The sequence below is a fragment of the Lepidochelys kempii genome, chromosome 7 (genome assembly GCF_965140265.1).
Source record: "Lepidochelys kempii isolate rLepKem1 chromosome 7, rLepKem1.hap2, whole genome shotgun sequence".
NCBI classification, from domain to species: domain Eukaryota; kingdom Metazoa; phylum Chordata; order Testudines; family Cheloniidae; genus Lepidochelys; species Lepidochelys kempii.
The window spans coordinates 56,891,222-56,912,552 of NC_133262.1; the positions used below are offsets into that span (position 1 = coordinate 56,891,222).

The window sequence follows — 21,331 nt, forward strand, 5'->3', positions numbered from 1 at the left end:
ACCGAGCTCACAAAACCCCCAGTGTACCTGACGCTAGGCTGGCAGAAGAGGGTTCTGCTGGTTGGCATAGCTCACATTGTTCTGGGAGGTGGTGTTCCTAGACCCACTGAATTCCCCCTTCTGTTGGTGCATGTGTGCCTACACGGTAGGGCTATGCTGGCATACATGTAGGGTAGATATAGCCTTGGTCAAAGTCAAATAGAGATCAGTTCAAACAAAAGCAGAATAAGCCACTCTTAACCCAGAACAAGGCATGTGCTGGTTTAACTAAACTGGCTTAAAGTGCCACCTTTAATTAAAGGATGCATATCGCTTTAGGCTCAGGCTGTTTCAGTTCAGGTATGCCTGGACACCTGCTTTCGGAAGAGGGCCCCTGTGTGAAATAAGTGCCCACACAGACGAGAACTGCACCACGGAGGGTGGGAATTTACACCAGCTGAGTCCCCTTGGTTCCCCTCACTGTACAGACAAGGTCTCAGGAACACCGCTGACGGCAAAGGCTGGGATCTGCCCTCTTCGGGGAAGTCAGGAAGGGAGCCCTGGGGGCCCAGGCCGGCTGCGATGCCAGGGTAGTGCCAGGGCGGGGAAAGGCCCGGGGCTTGGTGAGGGTCTGTTGGTTCGCCAGGGGCAGTTTGAGGCTCCGTGCTGCGGAGGGAGGCCGGGAGGAGCGGCGGCGCTGCCTGCGGGGGCCGGCCGGGGCTGGGAGCGGGGCACCGAAGCAGCGAGTGGAGCGTGGCTGGCTGCGGGTGGAGCATTAGGGGGCTGTTGGGGGCTGCAGAGGAGCCGTCCGTGGCGCTCGGCCGCGCTCCCAGGGAAGGAGCCGGCGCTCAGGCCGTTCTGCCCCGCTGGGGCCGCGGCTGCAGCCAGGCGAGGCGAGGCGGGGCGGGCGCGGCGAGGGGAGGGCGGCAGCCCCCGGCGCTGCCTCGCGGAGGAAGTGGCCAGAGGAGGAAATTCCCACCAGGCTGCCGGGTGCAGCCAGCGTCCCGCGGCGGCAGCGCCCTGGCCTGGAGCCGCTGCCGGGGATGTGAAGGCGCCCAAGCCCCGGATCATGGCCAGCCCAGGTAGGTTGCCCGCACGGCCACCCCTGAGGCTCGGATCCCCGCCGGGAATCGCGCCCCCAGCCCGGACCATGCCGGGCTCCTGCCGGGCTCCCTCCCCGGGCGCGCTCCCCTCTGGACCCCCGGCGTCCGCGGCCTCCCCTACCCCCCGCTCGGGGGCGCTCACTGCGTAGGGGGAAGCGCCTGCCACTGCCCGGGCTTTCTAAGGACTCCCCATGCGGGACTGGCCCGGGCTGCCCGCCTCGTGCCCGCTAGCGGGAGGGAAAGCGGGGGGCCATGGCTGCGTAGGTTCCCCGGCGGTGAGACCCTCGTGTGAGCGCTGGGCATCCCAGACTCTGGAGAATAGCTGGCTGCGCCCAGGACTGGCCGCTGCAACTGCTGCCTTCCGGCCAGCCCCTGTGCCCCAGGGATCTGCTGCTTGCAAGCTAGAGCCAGTGCCTACTTCATCCCCTGGCTTCCCCCCCGGCCACCAGTGCTCTTCAAAGTTGGCCCCCTGGCCACAGGGCTCAGCTGGCGACGCTGTTGGAGTCAGAGGCCCTGGGCTGGGTCATGCAGGGTGAGTGATCTCCATCTCTGCATCCAAAAGGTCCACTGGTTAGCACTCAGACCTTGCCTATTGTCTAGTTGCCCCCGATCGCTGTGGATTGACTGTGGGACTCGCCACCTGGGATGCTGTGAAGGCCAAAACTATAACTGGGTTCAAGAAAGAATGAGATAAGTTCACAGAGAATAGGTCCATCAGTAGCTGTTAGCCAGCATGGTCAGGGATGCAACCCCATGCTCTGGGTGCCCCTAACACTCTGCCTGCCAGAAGCTGGGACTGGGTGACAGGGGAAGGATTGAAATTGCCTTGTTCTGTTCATACTCTCTGAAGCATCTGGCACGTGCAAGGAGGCTAGATGGACCATTGGTCTGACCCAATATAGCCATGCTTATGTTAAGCAGTTTCATTGCATGCCACAGTTAATGCTGTCCAAAGGGAAGGAAAGAAGGGTGCAATTCATGTGGGGGCAGTGTTGGGAACAGCACCCATTGGATATTGCCTTGGGGAAGAAACCAAACTGTAACTCTTTCGCAGGCTACGTCTTCACTTCCAAAAAGTTTGCACAGCAAGATAAGTGCAGGTTATTAGCTAGCTCACTGTAATCCTGCCTCCTTTCCCCCGGCCTTTTTGGGCATGTCCCCACGGCACACTAAGCACAGACTTTTACTCAGGTTTGAGCCCAAGCCCCCTTTTCGTCCATATACAAATCAGTCTGACTCGCCCTCAGCACTCAGGACCCGGGTCCAAAGACCCTGCTAGAGGGGTGGGTCAGGGCCTGAGTCCTGCTCAGACTCACATCCAAGCCCTGTTATTTTGCAGTGTGGATGCAGCTCAAGCCACAGCCCTGAAACAGAAAGCCCGTGTAGTGCAGCATGGACATGTTAGCACAGTTCTGAGGCCCAAGCCCAGCAATTGTAAGCCCAGGTTTACATTCAGTGTGGACGCTCAAGCATAGGCTTGGGAAACACCAAGTCCACAAGCTTGCATCTGTGGTTACAATTGAGTTTAGAGAATCTGAGTGAAGCCCTACCCTTAGGCTATAGCTAAGTCAAAGTTGGTGGCTGCAGTGTAGGCAGGCAGATTTGTACTAGCCTTAATCTTGCTAGCACTGCTAAAAATTGCATGCAGACATGGCAGCATGGACCCCCGCAGGGGCTAGCAATGTGAGTGCTTATCTAGGGTTCCAGGCAAACTTCTACAGGCTGCTCTGAAGTCGGTTCTGCCAGACCTGCTATTTTAGCTGTGCTAGCTAGATTAAAGCTAGTGCTGCGTGAGCATGCCTACCCTGTCTCCGATTGCAGTGTAGACATACCCTTGCGCCTAAGCGGGGTTAATGTGTATCACACAGCATGAGTGAATTCATATTGATATGGGTAAGATGGAATGGTACACGTGGTGCAGTGTTTCCTCCACAGCATTATATGGGGGAGTGCAGTGTGTTGGGGCGCTTTACAGTACCACACCCCGTTCTCCCCTGTGGAATTGGGCAGGAGGGTTCCAGCCCATAACCCATGGCGGGTCCTCAAGATCTACCTTGCAACCCTCATAGATGGCCCAGGCCTTCACAAAGCTCCCTGGGCTCCTCCATGTCAGCCTGCTTCCCTCAGGCTGATGTCATGGGGCTATGCAATTTTTGCTAGCAGAGGCAATATTCACCCTGCTACTTCCCACTCTGAATGCGGCCGGTGGGGAGGAGGTGGGGAGAAGAGAGGTGCATAGTGCTGACTCAACGCTCCTAACCTCTGGGCATACTTCAAAGTGGAAAATCACCTAGGCAACACATCCATCCCCTTGCTTTGTCTCCCACAGTGCCCAGCCACATGGCAGGGCCTTCCATGGTGTCTTGATAAGCTTTCAGTGCCCATTAAATGCCTCTCTACTCCCATCCATGTGGCTGCCTTGTCTGTCATGATCCTCTGCACCAAACAGCTCAAGGTAGCCTATAACCTATCGTAGGCTGTGGTAGAAGAAAACTGGTATCTCTCTGGTTAAGAAGTCTATGGCTAAAATTTAATGCCATTGGCTTAGGGTCATTGACTCCAATGGGAGCAGGATCTGGTCTTTGTTGTGTAAGCCTTCATTGCTGGCACTGAATGTGCAAGTTCCCCTTATTGCAGGGGAAATTACGTGTTTGTGCTTTTTCTCTCTTTCTCTAAAAGGGAAAAAACGTGCCATCTCAATGATGTGAAGCAACTTTAGTGTTTCACTGATGCATGTTTCCTTGTGATGTAAAAATAATTCAGACTGAGGTCTCAAGGGACAGGCAGGCAGATACCAAAAATTACTCTCTGTTCATTAAACAAAATCTGGTTCTAAGAGGAGATTTTCGGTGGCAAGCAGAACTGCTGTAGGGTCACACACTATCTAATGCCAATCTTACGTTCTTATCACTGAGATCTTGCTTACAAGGTTTTTATCTGGTTATTTTTTCAGCTATTTCCCCGTATTTTGCTTGTGACACTTGAAATAAAGTGCTGGTTTCCGGGTGCAGTAAACCTTTGATAACATGTTAGTTAATAATTATTGAGGCGATTAGTACTGAGACGGGTTGTTGCTTTGTTACGCAGTCCAACGAGAGAATGCATGCTTAGCTCCTGTACAACTTAAACCCAATAGGTCTGGGAAGTGCTAAGCACCTTAATTCCCATTTGCTCACTGGGAGATGAGAGTAGTCCGCAGCTCTTGGACGCGCTCTCACTCTGAAGGATTCGGACCTATTCATATTAATGTAATCTTTATATAATATATGCTATGGCTTCACTTGAAGTCACTGGCTACTCTTTTCAACAAGAGGAAAATTGGATCCTCTATCAAATACCAATATTTGATTCCCTGAAAAATATAATGGTTTTATTTATGCTTTCCATCCAGACAGATCCCAGAGCACTTCATCGACTCATAATACCTATGATGGGCCAAATGCAGCCATTGCTCTAGCTCCACTGAAATTAGTCAATTTATAGCATGGGTGAATTTGAGGAGTTCCCTCTCCTAGCCTTTGTTTAGACTGTGAGCTTCTTGAAGCAGGGACTCTATGTCTACACCACAAACGAAGGTGGGATTGGAGCAGGGGTCGGCATACCCCCACTAGCTTTGATCTAGCCAGCATGGGTAACAATAGCAATTAAGACGTGGCAGCACAGACCCTGGTGCGGACCCTGGATACGTACCTAGAGTCCCCAGTCGGCTTAAACATAGGCAGTTTGCCCGTGCTGCCGCATCCTCACTACCATTCTTATCCATGCCAGCTAGATCAAAGCCAATGGGGGTATGTGTACCACATTTTAATCACACCTTCATTTGCAATGTAGATTTATTCTGTCTCTGCACAGTGCCTAATGCAATGGGACTCCAATCTCAGCTGGGGCTTTCAGGCTAATTTATAGTCTTAATCAAAACAACAAGGAGTCCAGTGGCACCTTAAAGACTAACAGATTTATTTGGGCATAAGCTTTCGTGGGTAAAAAACCACTTAGGTGCCACCGGACTCCTTGTTGTTTTTGTGGATACAGACTAACACGGCTACTCCCTGATACTTATAATCTTATCATGCAAAATGGAATGATGTTGCAATGCAGTGTGTTTTACAGGGTAGACATTAAATGGGGGTAACGTCAGCTCAAATTTGGCACAAAGCTTATATCTTGTACATGTAAGCTCTTGCAAAACCTATGACAAGTGCACATCTTTCCATGAAATGAAAATAAGCTTAGAAAACGAATATGCTCCTGCAGTGATTGCAGTGCTGCTGAACATGGGTTGGAGCTATCAGAGTGTCTTTCTATAAAGTAAAAGAAAACAGCTTTTTGTTCTCTCAGTTGAGCAATGCAGAAATTAAACAGTACCAGAAGCATAAACAAGACTTCAAAGTTCTTTAATTTTATCATAATCTAAGGTAGGGAAATGAATTTGTTCAAAATGAGAATTAAAAACACGTACGGTCTACTCTCTTTTTACATCATGCAAACTAACCTGTGGAACTCACTGCCAACACATGAGGATAGGAGCTTACTAGGAGAAAAGAGCTAGATCTGTAACTGTGGATTTCCTTATTAAGGCACAGCTCATAATTGTTGCCTTGTGCCTGGAAGCATGAGGGTTTATATTCCTTGAGTGTTTACTTTAACAGATGTTGGGCGTGTTAGCTCACCTTATGATCAGGTTATGCCATATCTTCCCATTCCTTGCACTTTTCTCTTGCACTGGCTGGTGCTTTTCAATGGCTATTAGCCAGGATGGGCAGGGATGGTGTCCCTAGCCTCTGTTTACCAGAAGCTGGGAATGAGCGACAGAGGATGGGATCACTTAATGATTACCAGTTCCGTTCCTTCCCTCTGGGTCACTGTCAGAAGAGAGGATACTGGGCTATATGGACCTTTGGTCTGGCCCAATGTGGCTTTTCTTATGTGCTTGATGCTTCAGAACTAGGTACTGGGCCAAACGGACACAGGTTGGGTCCAGTGTAGTAAGTTCTGTGTTTTCCCACTGGCAAGAAGGGGAAGTGAGTGAAAGGTAGGGATGGTTGCTGCTGACGTCTTAACTGACTATTTCTAGACTGCTTGAGGTTTAGTTTTCTTTAAAATAGTCACATCTCCTGACTTAAGAATGTCTATAAACAGAGTGCTAAAGCATTGATTATAACACAAGGGGATTTCCTTGGTTCTGTTTCTCTGTGGACCAACACTTACATGTTCAACACCTCCATCCCACTGACGCTAAACAAGTTAACGTTTTGCAGCCTTGGTTCAGAGGTGGAGAGCTTGTGGAATCCATACATTCGTTACCCTAGCACAGGTCGGTTAGGGGGAAAGGGAGGCTGGCGAGGAGAATTATGGCTGTGCAGGGCACAGTTGACATGTACTCACCAACAGGTGTAATGTGCCTCCCTGCGAAGCTGCTCACCACAGTGCAATGGTCACAAGCTATGCCCCCTCTGTAGAGGTAAATGGTGCTAATAGAGCTAGTAGCCTGAATGTACTGGCTATCAAATTATGACTGCATCTTGTGCACAAGTGCTAGAGGAAGGAGGCTCCCTGTTCCCTTGTGTCCTTGCACTGGTGCAGCCTCAAAATGCTCGCACAGCTTAAAAGTCACAGGAAGGTTTTGCAGTGTTTTCTAAAGACAGTCAGATTCCGGTTTTGCTCATCTGGGAGTTTGTTCCAAAGTTAGATCCTATCAACTAAGAATGTCCCCAGCTCTCATATGCTTTGGGATCTGCATCTTCCCAGAGAAATGCAGCTGTCCGAGTAGTTCATTTATAACTCTGTCTTCATTGTAGCTGGGGCATGATTCATTAATTGTTTGAATCTAATGGCTGCTGCTTCGGCCACTGCTAGAGCCTGTCTGCAGACTCAGGAAACCATCACTGCACTGGTTAAACTTGGGTCACTCTGTCACACCTCATTTCTCAGCCATAAGGGTTAGAATCAACTTCAATTTAGAAGAAAAATAATGGTTTGTCTGTCATTGCATGACTGGGACCCACAGACTGAGGCATTTGTCTGCCTTAATTCAGCCCTCCGCACAAGCCATGATGAAGGCCCTGCATACTTTGGCCAGCTGAACCTAATTTCTGCTGCAAGGCTCCTGGCTTCAGCAGCACAGTGGAACCTTCTGAGGCTGCTTAATTTTGATTTGATATTAATGAATTAAATGTGGACATTTAACTTTTGCAGTCACCTGTCTTGATAAATTCCCACTTACAGTGTCCCCAGATGACCAGAAGTTTTGCTTAACGAAACCAGAGATTGACACCTAGTTTTTGATAAAAGCTTTTTTACTTTTTCCTGATGGGGGTGAGTGCTTTGGGGGTTTGGACACATTGAGAGGCAGGTTGGGAGCATAGGAAAGGCCGATTAGGAGAAACATCCAGCTAAAATGAACAGCACTGAAACTAACAATGAAAACTGAACTGTAATCTTCACGTTTTAGAGTCAGTGCCCCGTTTTGGTGAATGGGGAAGTTCATACTTTAAGGATCTCTTTGGACGTGGGGACATAACACTGCATCGGTTCACTTTGGCTCACCCTTCAAGGTTTTCCTCACAATCAGGAGTGCTTATATTCTAGAACACGCATATGAAACAAATAGTGGAGAGGCATGGGCTCTCCTGAAATAGGAGGCTTTGGCTGTAATACTGACAGATGCTTTGGAGCTGCCAGAAGGCTGAGTTTTAGGGTTTGCTATGTCGATTCCTTCTCTCCATGCACAGGGACTTAATCTGCCAAACTTCAGGCAAAAAGCTTCCTTTGTGGAAGTTAAAGGAGAGGAGGTCAAACCTGGGCTTGCAGAGGAGAGGATCTGAAGCCTGAACTATGGGGTTGCTGTTGTGGCTCCGTACTGCAGGCTCTGGGGGACGGAGCTGACTCATTTCAGCTACACACACATGCACATGCCGCCCAGGCGTCTGCATGGTGCTAAGAAGTGAGCAAATGCCTGGCCCCCATGAAGACCCTGGTAGCTTCCCGTAAGTCTTGAGACACCTTGTCTGAATAAAGGTCTTTCTTTTTTTAGGTGTGCTCTATTTAGTGCTGACTCCTTCTCCTGAGCATTTAACTTCTAGGGCACACTTACAAATTTGCAAAATCCCTGTCATCAATTTGAATTCAGTTTTCACCCAAAGGGGGACTTTTTTTCCCCCATTAGACTCTTTAACCCCTCCTTCCCCAATCTGAAAATTTCCACCCGTGACTTGTCTCACTCAAAACAGGACCGGAAATCCCCCTCTCCCCTGCAAGGGTGACTTGAGAGAATGGAAGAGCTACTACTCAGATTTTAGAACAGGAAATGCAAGTACAAGTTTAGCTATCCTTACAGCTGCTCTGTGAATGCAAATGCCACTTGTTCATTCTCTCTGCATCTGCTCTCCTAATGTCCCATCAGGTTCTGCTCGTTTCGCAAATTAGAAGACACGAGAATTTGCTTCTCTGCTCCAAAACTGAGGTAAGATTTTGGCTGCAGAGCTTAAAACTTCTCTCTGCTTTCACCTTTCATCTGCACAGGGGGCGCTGGGGGATGCAACGTGCTGATTGTATATGCCAGGGATGCCAGTGAATGGTGTCAGTACCTTCAAAACCTCTTCCTGTCATGCCGGCATGTCCGAAAGCAGCGGGTTCTGAGCTACGAAGTGGAGTACGGGGCTGCTGTTCCCTCTGAGGAGTTCGACCGATTCAGCAGCAGCCGATGCATCATTGTGTTGCTGTCTGCCGAGCTGGTGCAGAACTTTTACCTCCCTGACGTCCTTTCAAGCCTGCAGGAAGCATTGAGGCCGCCGCACAAAGTGGTCAAGCTGTTCTGCGGAGCGGCGGATTGTGACGACTATTCCGGGTTTTTCAGGGACTGGGCCCAGTGGAAAGAGCTCACCTATGATGATGAGCCAGATGCCTACATTGCAACGGTCAAGAAGGCTATTTCAGAAGGTAAGGTGGCAGGCTGGGATTCATGTTTCTTTGGTTCATAGAATCATAGAATATCAGGGTTGGAAGGGACCTCAGGAGGTCATCTAGTCCAATCCCCTGGTTGGGGGAAGGGTGCATGTTATTACTGATCCCTCTTTGGAGCTGGTCACACATTCTGAAATATAAAAATAAAGCCTGGCCTATAATCCTCTATAGGTTTGGGAGCTCTCTGGTCCCCTTTTCCTCCGCCCCACCCACCAGCTAAATGTCACGAGGGACACCCAACAATCTGCAAAGCATTTTGGAATTTGGCTGGCATCTTAGCTCTTGATATTTGAGGGTTGCCTGTGTCATGGGATGTGCTGCCGAATGTTTGGGAAGCTAACATGTCTTCAGAGCTCTGCCCATTCTGCACTGCAGTGAGACTGACCCAGGCGCATAACAAATTGAAGGCTGTTCCGTTAGGTTACCTTGTCCCTCCTACAGGAGCCAGTGTATGATTGTCCCCTACAGCAGGGGAGGGCCACATCACCCTAAGCACCATCTTGTGTGGGCCAAACAGAGTCTATATATTTTAATAAGATTTAAAGTTACCTGTATCGATTTATATTTTAAGTTCAGCTTGTTTCGTATGTGTTTAGATAGGTTGTTTCTGTGTACAGTATTGTCTGTTTACACCCTTGTGTAAACTAAAATGATGTACACATGCCAACAAAAAGTTAATGAATTGGCCGTTAGTATATTGTGTTGAAGCAGGCCAGGGGCCTTGTGAAATACTCCGTGTGTGGCCTGCGGGCTGTAGGTTAGGCACCCCTGCTCTACAGTATATTGTTCAGTACTCTCCTTGAAATCATAGGTGCAGCAGCATTGGAAAAGCTGGGCAATAGAGAAGATGCCAGCACTGGCTACAAATCCACTGCAGGTGTATTTAGCATGGTCATAGCAGTTCAAAATTGCACCTTGATGCCTCTGGCACTATATTGAGGCAAGCAGTCTGAAATGACCAACTCCCCTTTCAGTTCACAAGAGCTAGAGATTCTTTAAGTGCAGAAGTGGTAATGGACTCTAAACTGGAGAGGCCTGGGCCACAAAGTTCTGACTAGGTCTAAACTACCCCGAACTCTGGGGATCTTGATAGGAGAGAGCCATGAACAAGTTTTTATGGACCCAAATCATAGTAACTGTTGTGGGCTTCTGTGGTCAGCCTCTGACCTAAAGTCAAGCACAGTGCCACATGGGGGCCAACTCAGGCCCAGTGTTACAAGGCGCTAAGCACCAGTAATCTCCATGGCTGTTGAGGGTCATTGGCACATCATAGGATTGTAGGGCTTATCTACACTAAAAAGTTCTGTCTCTTTGATTTATAGTGGTTAAAGTTATAATTCAAGCAGTACACCTCTGAGTGTGGACCCTCTGTTGAAATTCACAAAAATCATTTTGGATTCAAAATTGATAGGCTAGATATAGGGCCAAGGTATAAATTGTTCTTCTAAACTTGATGTGAATGGGGTCAAAGGCAGCAAAATTATTGCACCCTGAAATTAGAGACGTTACCAATTGTTTTGCCATTCTGCAGCAAGGAAAAGCAGCAAACAGAATTTAGTGTAGCGCCTTCCCCTGGCTGAGTAGAGCACCAATGTTTAGCTGATTAAATTGATTTCCAAAGTCACTATCTCCATGGGTTTTGGACTGTCGGTACAGATCGTTAGCTCCAGCAATCTTACATTAGCATGTCAGAGCTGGAGACCAATGACCTTTGAATGGGGGCAGGCAGGAGCCTCTAGATTCTGTTATGCATTGATCCATCTCAAGGTGCAACCTGACTGATGGGGAAGAATGTTTACGGGGAATGGGGGAGTGAAAGGGACAATATTAATTACAAGGCCTGTGAAGGGGACCAATAGCTCTCCAAAGATGTGCTGTGGTTTGTCCTGTCCTGCAGATGTGCAGAAGCAAACAGGAAAGGGGAAGGAGCTACTCCTACTTATCTCTTCTTCCTTCCAAGTGCCCGGTTCTCCTCATTCTTCCTCCAGACCCTCTGGCTCCCATCATTTTGAGGGAGTAGCAAGGCGATGGGGGAAGAGGTGGCTTCTGTAGTAGACAAACCTGTGATTCTTAGCAGTGGGACTCCCTCCTGTCAAATTGTAGAATCATAGAAGATTAGAGTTGGAAGAGACCTTAGGAGGTCATCTAGTCCAACCCCCGTTCAAAGCAGGACCAGGCAATCGCTCTTTCTTAATCCTTTTGGCACATACAGCATATATATGGATTTCAGAGTAGCAGCCGTGTTAGTCTGTATTCGCAAAAAGAAAAGGAGTACTTGTGGCCCCTTAGAGACTAACCAATTTATATGAGCATAAGCTTTCATGAGCTACAGCTCACTTCATCGGATGCATTCAGTGGTTCCACTGAATGCATCCGATGAAGTGAGCTGTAGCTCACAAAAGCTTATGCTCAAATAAATTGGTTAGTCTCTAAGGGGCCACAAGTACTCCTTTTCTTTTTGCATGTATATGGAGACACCCAAAGGGAGAACAGGAGGCCAAAATCCTCCTCTGAGGCATCTGCCTTTTCCTCCTCACACCCTGGAGCTGTCTCACTTTGGACAGTACCCAGGCATTAAGTCTTGGGAGTGGGGCATAAGGACCCTAGGTTTGGGGTGAGGATGCTAAGGGGAGGTGCAGGCTGTGGGTGCAAAGAGGGATGTGGGGATGGGGAGATGCAGATGTGCTGAGTCAATTGGGGCAGATCTGCTTATCCCAGTGGAGCCCTACTCCCATGTGCCTCCCAAGGTCATTGGGAGACAGGCTCCCATCACCAGGAACTTAGGAAGTGTGCCCTAGTGAGGCTGCTCTCCTGCAGCCCTGAGGAAGAGGGAAGCCCACAGCCTCTTCCGCACTCTTTGGTCTCACATTATGGCAGCGATAAAAACCCAAGGGAATGCTCACTAGCAATCAAGGTGGAATTAAGGTTAAAGACGCTTGAGTCAATCAAGTGCAAACTACGGATTTTAACTTTGTGGAGAAGGTTTTAAACACCCCCGTTTGCTGGAAACCATCCAGGTTACGGTTCTCCAAAGAAGGGACCCACCCACTGGAACTGTGTTCCGGAGACACCAACTTGCCACTTTGGGGCATGCAGAGTACTGAAACTGTGTGCCAATGGCCTTGTCTCATACAATGCGGGGATCTCACTACCCTAACTCTCACTCTCCGTGCAAGCGCTCTAGTGTAATCATCTGGGCACACACGGGACACATGTGGAGACATGCTAGCTCTATCTAATTAGTTGGATACCTGGCTGGCACGGGGAATTGGGGATGATCCTGCGAGGTACCAAGAGCCTGCTGGGAAATGCCAAATGCCCTTGACACCTTTCAGAACCAGCCTCTATGATGAGGTAAATGATTCCTTTCTGTATTCTGCACTATCTAATGGGGAAGTTGTACAACGCTTTGTGAGGTATATGGCCATAAAGTAGCAACTGCTATACAAGTACATTTCTTGTTGGTAAAATACTAGGAGTCTGGCTTTTTCAAGTGCAACCTTAATTCTTGCTCCACAGATTGCCTTTCAATACGCCAGGCAAACATACTGAAATCACTGCTACTTGCCTGCCGCCTTTAGTACAATTTAATGATGATTTTTAGGGCAGATCATGTTTTAACTGACTTTTTTACATAATCAAAATGGTCCATCCTTTCTTCGGTTGCCTTACTTGAACTCAAATGCATATACCACCAATGGGCTTCATTCTACCTTTGCTAAATATTTTGGCAGAAGAAAAGATAGTGTTAACTATCAAGCATTGTATTTATACAGCTCTCACCAGGGAGTCTTTCCTAGTGTTCTCCAAGCAGTATCGTATCTGTTAAGCTGGGCTCATTTTAACATTAAATTTACAGAAACCCTACTCCTCTGAGGTCTAACTTGCGTGATGGAATTTGAGGCTGTTTGGAGCGCATGGTGGGCCGGGACACAGTTCTAAAGGACTCAAGACAGGGTTCCTGTCAGCCTGATAGTACGAGTTGTAAATCTGTCCACGGTGTGCTTGTTTCAGGGCAAGAAATGTTTATCTCATGTGAAGTCTGTGAATTACCAAGGGACCAGCTGCTCTTATGTTTATTTAAAAAGGGAAGAGATCCCCAGGTGTACAATAGTACATAGTTCCTCTTTGGGTGAAATGGTGAAGAACTGCCTTTCAGTTGATTCTACCGTGACACAATAGAACCCGCCATGAGGTTTAGGTGAAGTCAGTTCTGTTCATTTTGAGAACTGACATCTTCTCTAGCGAAACATGGTGTAGATACACAGTCCATGCCCCCTAGTGCTAGATGCCACCCTACCTATCAGAAAGGGTGGCCTTGTGGTTAAGGCATTGGCTGGGCCTTAGGAGAGCTGGGTTCGACTCCAGGCTCTGCAACATGCTTCCTGTATGATCCTGAGTAGGTCACTTAACCATCCTGTGCCATGGCCTACAATTTATTACTGCTGTTCTGCCTCCTTCCCTACCCTGTCTTCTGTTCCAATTGAAAGCTTTTCAGGGCAGGGAGCCACGGTTTGCCCTAGAAGAACAGGCTCTGATGTTGGTTGAGGCCTGTAGGTGCTATTGCTATAGTTATGGGCGCACTAGAAATGTACTCATGTCTCTGACACATATCTGCACACCTCCTGCACATGCTCACAGCACTGCAATGGCAGCACCTGCATAAAACAAAAAACTAAAACCGTGGCAGAGTAATTAGGGAACGCTTGAACTGTCTATTAACTGAGAATTTGTGAGGGATTGACTGGCACATATAATAATGAGCCTCACAATGACAAGTAACTGGCAGCAAACTATCTGTCGGCTGTAGGGCAGTTTCTCTCAACCTTTTCGATACCAGGGACCGGCTTGCTGCCTTCCTAACCTGTGTCAGGGAGATTTCAGGGACTGGCACCAGTCCATGGACCGGTTGTTGAGAAACATTGCGCTAGGGTAAGAAGGGCTGTCAGCATGGTCACGTTGTGTTTTGGGGATTGCAGTATTGCTTCAAGTGCAGCTATCAGAATGTGATTCCGTTTGGACAGTGCTGCAGACCACTGCCCCTATCCTCACAGGCCACAAGCTACTTTAACTGCTCTGCTAGTTTTGTAGAAAGTCAGAAAAGGAGATGCTCTTGTTTTGCCTTACTGATGATAAACTGTGCACTGCTCGTATTGAAGAGGAGAGAAGCTTTTGAGCTTACACAGAGCTCTTCTTCTGGTCTGTGTAAACTCAGAAGCTTGTCTCTCTCTCCAACAGCAATTGGTCCAATACAAATATTACATCACCCACCTTGTCTGTCTAATATCCTGGGACCAACATGGCTACAACAACAGTGCATTGTGACTAATGATGCATGCTTGCAGAGGCCGGTGGGAGCAAGGTGATGTGCTTAGTTAGAATGGTATGGCTCCTGAGTACTGACAAACATTAACTAAAGGAGATATGGAGCGTTCCAGTTACTTTCAGAGCGCTGATCCCCACAACACCTACTGATTAGCTCATTTCACAAAACTTTCTGTAAGCCGAGTGAAAGCTCAGAGGTCAAAACCTGGGAAAGTCAACTGCAACTAGGGGGTTAGTGGCTTCTTGCTTGGAATGGGGACTCTGCCCAAAGTTACTTGAAAATGAATTAAAGTTCTCCAACAATACACGTCAGACATAGAGGAAGAGTGGAACTGAGATGTAGTGCAGGTGTCTGGGGGGATCAGTGCTGAGACGCCACACAAAGTACTCTTCCAAGAGAATGCAGGTGAGGGTGGCTTCTGGGTGTTTCCAAGGAAGTCTTGCACGGACAAAAGAGGTGGGAGAAATAGGACGAGGAAGCTAGGAGGAAGGCTGGAGAGGAGCTGGTGAGCAGGAGGAAATGAGCAGAGATGCAGATTGGGCAAGAGTTTTGCAGAAACTTGAAGGTGAAGAACTTGAACGTGGTTCAGAAAGCTAGTGAATGAACTGAAAATTAAACTGTTCCAAGGTCTTGGACGTGCTGTGGGCAGTCGTGGACCACAGCAGGAATCACTGATCATTTAAGGGACTAGTGAAAGCCTTTAAGGAATCACACATTGGACCACCAGGGCCAGAAATAAATTTGTGCCATTTGAAAGCTGTGGGAAAACAAGCTATGAAACTTTTAACCCTAGCAGGCTATGAAATAGCACTGATCATCTGTTTTACTCCAGGGTCTCTCTCAGTACTGGGTTCGCTTACCTCCTTATGATCACAAACCTGGAGAGAGGACTAGTTTACAAGTTTCCCATGATCTAAAGGCCTCATCAGACTTAAATTACAGGAAACAGGCTGATGTGCTATAAATGGCTCAATTTAGCTGTGGGTGGGAAATAAAGTAGCAGAAACCACATAAACCATGTCACGTGCAGGAAGGACAGTGAGGAAGTGCGTGGCCTTCCTGGTTCTTTTTTGCCGGGCGGGTGAAACTATGAATGAAATTTCAGAGCAATTGCTCCTACTTATTCAAATGGATTGGTTTCTACTCAGCACATTGCCAAAGTTTCAAAGTGCTTATATTTTTATTAGGGCTGTTGATTAATCCCAGTTAACTCATGCGATTAACTAAAAAAAAATTAATCACTATTAATCGCACTGTTAAGCAATAGAATACCGACCGAAATTTATTAAATATTTTTGGAAGTTTTTCTACATTTTCAAATATATTGATTTCTATTACGACACAGAATACAAAGTGTACAGTGCTCACTTTATATTATTATTTTTGATTACAATATTCGCAAATGTGGAATTATGTACAAAAAATAACCACATTCAAAAATAAAACAATGTAAAACTTTAGAGTCTACAAGTCCACTCAGTCCTACTTCTTGTTCAGCCAATCGCCAAGACAAACAAGTCTGTTTACATTTACAGGAGATAATGCTGCCTGCTTCTTATTTACAGTATCACCTGACTTCTGTAGCCAGCGTTGCAAGGTATTTACATGCCAGATATGCTAAACATTCATATGCCCCATCATGCTTTGCCACCATTCCAGAGGACATGCTTCCATGCTGATGACATTCGTTTAAAAAAAAAGTGTTAATTAAATTCGTGACTGAACAACTTCGGGGAGAATTGTACGTCTCCTGCTCTGTTTTACCCACATTCTGCCGTATATTTCATGTTCTAGCAGTCCTAGATAATGACCCAGCACATGTTCTTTTTAAGAACACTTTCACAGCAGATTTGACAAAACACAAAGAAGGTATCTAGTCCAGGTTTTATTCATAAACATTTGTTATAGTGAAGCTCTCAACCCTTAGACTTCAGTGCTTCAACTGACCACCAGCTGGCATCGGCAGTTCCTGCTCTTTCATTGGCACTGGTCACCACTTGCAATCATGCAGAGGCTGGTAATGGCCAAATTTGAGTTTCATGCTTCACTCCACTTCCTGGTAGAAAGTCCACCGCAGCTCACCCACCTAACCGGTACCCTGTTGGCAGGCTTAGTTGAGAAGGCTGAGGAATGAATGGGTCGTAGAGGCTATCCCTTTCTGTACACCCGGTGGATATCTGGGTCAAGGCAAATGCATACAACGTAAGGGACTTGTGTTCTCTCTATTGTATAGAAAATGGAGCCCTTCATTTGGAGTGCTCTTAATAACCAGCTTTAATTTAGGATGTCTAGGACTATCCAAAACCAACTCTTTAAACCTGAGACTAATGGAGCAGCTAACCAGAAACTCTACCTACTCTTTGCCACTGGGAGAAGAGTTACAGAAAACAGTTTGATGCACATCCACAGTGCTGGATTATCTCCTATCCTCCCTTCCTCAAGTGAGTGATCCCTTCTAACACCCCGGGGCAGATGGGCCTAGCCATGTCAGTATGTGTGACGAACAAACCCCTTGCCAATTGCCATAAACATTGCAACCAGGAAACTCAAACAGATGCATTGATCGGTGTGTGCTTGGCTGCCGCCATGAGTAATAAATGGGGTCAGAGTGACTGAGCACACTGTGTCCATGACTCCTTCAAAATCATCCAATGGCTAGCGAACAAGCCTGTTTCTGATTCTAGGTTGCACTGACCCTCCTGCCAGAGAAACTGTTGGATGCTGCTCTCCAGCAACAACCGTTCACTAGCCAGAGGTTGCTAGAGGGCAATGTAAAGTGCTGTTTGCCCTCTCCCTACAGTAGGGGAAGATGGTTCTTCTTCCTCTCCTGTGGCGGCGTCTCGAGGTCCTGCTGACCTGAGAATGCCAAGCCAAGAAACGTGCCTGAGCCTGCCTCCCCTACAGGGCCTTACATTTAGAGCACTGGGGTGACCCTACAAATAGGAAAGATGCTCCTTGAGTGAGAAATGGAGCTGTAACCCTTGAAGAAAATCCACGGAGACTGTAGTATCTAGCCCAGGGGTTCTCACAATAAATTTTTTGGTGGCTGGTGGCTGCTATGACAATTTTCCTTAAAATACTTAATTAACTTTGGGGAAAAACAAATAAATATGCACATATCCACGGCCAAATCATTATAATTTATTTATGGAGGGTTTCTTTTGTCGACTCAATAATAAAAATAATGTACAGTTCTCTGTTCTTTACTGGACCTAAACAGAATAGAAACACAAATAAGGTGCTTTGCACATTCTTGTCTTTTGTTTTTGTTTTTGGTTGCCTTTTTAAAAAAGACATGCTAGGTAGTAAGTTTGCTGCTGCGAAAAGTAATATTTGTATATTTGTTAATATCACTTTTCATAGCAGAGGTTGTGAAAAGTGATATTAACAACTGTACAAATATAAATTTTCACAGCAGACTTACTCAGCCCTGCCAAGCCAGGGGACAAATTAAGTCTTGGATGGGGAGATGAGTAGGGGGACAGTGGGGGCCAGGGGTGATGGGGGGGATGGATGGGGGCTGGAGAGGGAGTGGAGGCCTGGGGCAGTGGCTGGGCAGTGAGTCCAGGGCCGAAGCCCACCACTGCACAGCCGAAGCTTGGGGCTGGAGGAGGCTGCAGGGGCCAGGGACGATGGGGTGGGGGGCATGAGCCCAGAGCCAGCACCCACTGCCATGCGGCTGGGATCCAGGGCCAGAGCCCAAAGTCCCATGACCAGAGCCGGCCGCCCCAGGCCTGAAGCCCAAAGCCCAAGCCTCACCACCTCCGGGAAATGGGGAACTCACTGGCTGCCTGCTCCTCTGGTGTTTCTGGCTCCAGATGCGGGGAGGGCCCAACCCCTTCTGGTGGCCTTGCGGGAAAGGCACTGCTTTGCACCTCCCCCTCCACTCACTGCCCAGAAGGCTGTGGCTGCAGGAAAAGCCCCTGGTGGCTGCATTTGAGAAACGCTGATATCCTCTCCCTAGGGCTGGGAGTCATGCGTGGCCCATGGTCGAGCTCCAAGCATTGTCCTGATTTCTGCAGCCCACGGCTCACTCCTTTTATGGTCACTTGTCTGTCTGATGCTTGTCATTTTATTGTACCACATCACTCTTCAGCGTAGGGACGGTTCTGTCATAGAATCATAGAAGTTTAGGGTTGGAAGAGACCTCAGGAGGTCATCTAGTCCAATCCCCTGCTCAAAGCAGGACCAACCCCAACTAAATCATCCCAGCCAGGGCTTTGTCAAGCTGGGCCTTAAAAACCTCTAAGGATGGAGATTCCACCACTTCCCTAGGTAACCTAATCCAGTGCTTCACCACCCTCCTAGTGAAATAGTTTTTCCTAATATCCAACCTAGACCTCCCACACTGCAACTTGAGACCATTGCTTCTTTTTCTATCATCTGCCACCACTGAGAACAGACGAGCTCCACCCCCTTTGGAACTCCCCTTCAGGTAGTTGAAGGCTGCTATCAAATCCCGCCTCACTCTTCTCTTCTGCAGACTAAATAATCCCAGTTCCCTCAGCTTCTCCTTGTAAATCATGTGCCCCAGCCCCCTAATCATTTTTGTTGCCCTCCGTTGGACTCTCTCCAATTTTTCCACATCTTTTCTGTTGTGGGGGCCCAAAACTGGGCACAATACTCCAGATGTGGCTTCACCAGTGCCGAATAGAGGGGAATAATCACTTCTCTTGATCTGCTGGCAATGCTCCTACTAATGCAGCCCAATATGCTATTAGCCTTCTTGGTAACAAGGGCATACTGCTGACTCATATCCAGCTTCTCATCCACTGTAATCCCCTGGTCCTTTTCTGCAGAACTGCCGCTTAACCAGTTGGTCCCTAGCCTGTAATGGTGTAGGGGCTTCTTCCGTCCTAAGTGCAGGACTCTGCACTTGTCCTTGTTGAACCTCATCAGATTTCTTCTGGCCCAATCCTCTAATTTATCTAGGTTCCTCTGTATCCTATCCCTACCCTCCAGCGTATCTGCCTCTCCTCCCAGTTTAGTGTCATCTGCAAACTTGCTGAGGGTGCAATCCACACCATCCTCCAGATCATTTATGAAGATATTGAACAAAACTGGCCCCAGGACCGACCCTTGGGGCACTCCACTTGATACCGGCTGCCAACTAGACATGGAGCCATTGATCACTACCCATTGAGCCTAACAATCTAGCCAGCTTTCTGTGCACCTTATAGTCCATTCATCCAGCCCATACTTCTTTAACTTGCTGACAAGAATACTGTGGGAGACTGTGTCAAAAGCTTTGCTAAAGTCAAGGAACAACACGTCCACTGCTTTCACTTCATCCACAGAGCCAGTTATCTCGTCATAGAAGGCAATTAGATTAGTCAGGCATGATTTGTCCTTGATGAATCCATGCTGACTGTTCCTGATCACTTTCTTCTCCTCTCAGTGCTTCAGAATTGATTCCTTGAGGACCTACTCCATGACTTTTCCAGGGACTGAGGTGAGGCTGAGTGGCCTGTAGTTCCCCAGATCCTCCTCCTTCCCTTTTTTAAAGATGGGCACTACATTAGTCTTTTTCCAGTCATCTGGGACCTCCCCCAATCGCTATGAGTTTTCAAAGATAATGGCCAATGGCTCTGCAGTCACATCCGCCAACTCCTTTAGCACTCTCGGATGCAGTGCATCGAGCCCCATGGACTTGTGCTCTTCCAGCTTTTCTAAATAGTCCCAAACCACTACTTTCTCCACAGAGGGCTGGTCACCTCCTCCCCATGCTGTGCTGCCCAGTGCAATAGTCTGGGAGCTGACCTTGTTCGTGAAGACAGAGGCAAAAAAAGCATTAAGTACGTTAGCTTTTTCCACATCCTCTGTCACTAGGTTGCCTCCCTCATTCAGTAAGGGGCCCACACTTTCCTGCTTCATGATTTTTTCAGAGACTGAGGTGAGGCTGACCGGACTGTAGTTCCCAGGATTCTCCTTCTTCCCTTTTTTAAAGATGGGTACTATACATGCCTTTCTCCAGGCTTCTGGGATCTCCCCCAATCGCCATGAATTTTCAAAGATAATGGCCAATGGTTCTGAAATCTCATCAGCCAACTCCCTCAGCGCCCTCGGATGCATTAGATCCAGCCCCATGGACTCGTGCATGTCAGCTTTTCTAAATTGTCCTTAACCTGTTCTTTCACCACTGAGGGCTGCTCACTTCCCCATACTGTGCTGCGCCGTGCAGTAGTCTGGGAGCTGACCTTGTCTGTGAAGACCAAGGCAAAAAAAAGCATTGAGTACTTCAGCTTTTTCCACATCATCTGTCACTAGGTTGCGTCCTCCATTCAGTAAGGGTCCCACACTTTCCCTGACCACCTTCTTGTTGCAACATACCTGTAGAAACCCTTCTTGTTACTCTTCACATCCCTTGCTAGCTGCAACTCCAGTTGTGCTTTGGCCTTCCTGATTACACCCCTGCATGCTCAAGCAATATTTTTATACTCCTCCCTAGTCATCTGCCAAGTTTCCACTTCTTGTAAGCTTCCTTTTTGTGTTTAAGCTGACTGAAATTTCTGTGATAAGCCAAGCTGGTCGCCTGCCATATTTGCTATTCTTTCTGCACATTGGGATGGTTTGTTCCTGCACCCTCAGTAAGGCTTCTTTAAAGACTTTTTCTGTCCCTCCTGTTCGTGCCACCTTCCAGCGTGTCCCCATCGGAGTGGGATTTAGGAGCAACTCCACTCCCGCTTTTCTACTGGTCAGTTAAATCAAAGGTACCACGCAGATCTAGGTGACTTTACTGAAACAGTCCATTAGCTGAGCTGCCATCTCACCCAGCACTAACTGGCCTTGCATTGGCCCGACTGAAAATTCAGTTTCCATAGTCTAGTTGTCTGGCCTGGATGGGTGCCAAAGGAAGCTTTCCCTGCTGCTGCCCATGCCATGTTTGGTCTGGATGGAGGAACCCTACCAGCCACTGGAGGAGTGGCACGGTCAGAGCAGTGAAGGGAAGACTGCCATTTTG

The 21,331-nt window shown here is 47.9% G+C and overlaps 1 protein-coding gene across 2 annotated transcripts in view; it reads left to right on the top strand.

The window, feature by feature from the left end:
* Positions 1–812: 812 nt before the first annotated feature.
* PIK3AP1 (phosphoinositide-3-kinase adaptor protein 1) overlaps positions 813–21,331 on the top strand; it is an 81,918-nt gene continuing 61,399 nt past the window's right edge. For both annotated transcript variants that reach the window (XM_073352976.1, XM_073352977.1), the window contains exons 1-2: positions 813–1,061; positions 8,604–9,020. In XM_073352976.1, the coding sequence (XP_073209077.1) occupies positions 1,049–1,061; positions 8,604–9,020 (430 nt within the window). In that variant the 5' untranslated portion in view covers positions 813–1,048. The remainder of the gene's footprint in view (positions 1,062–8,603; positions 9,021–21,331) is intronic.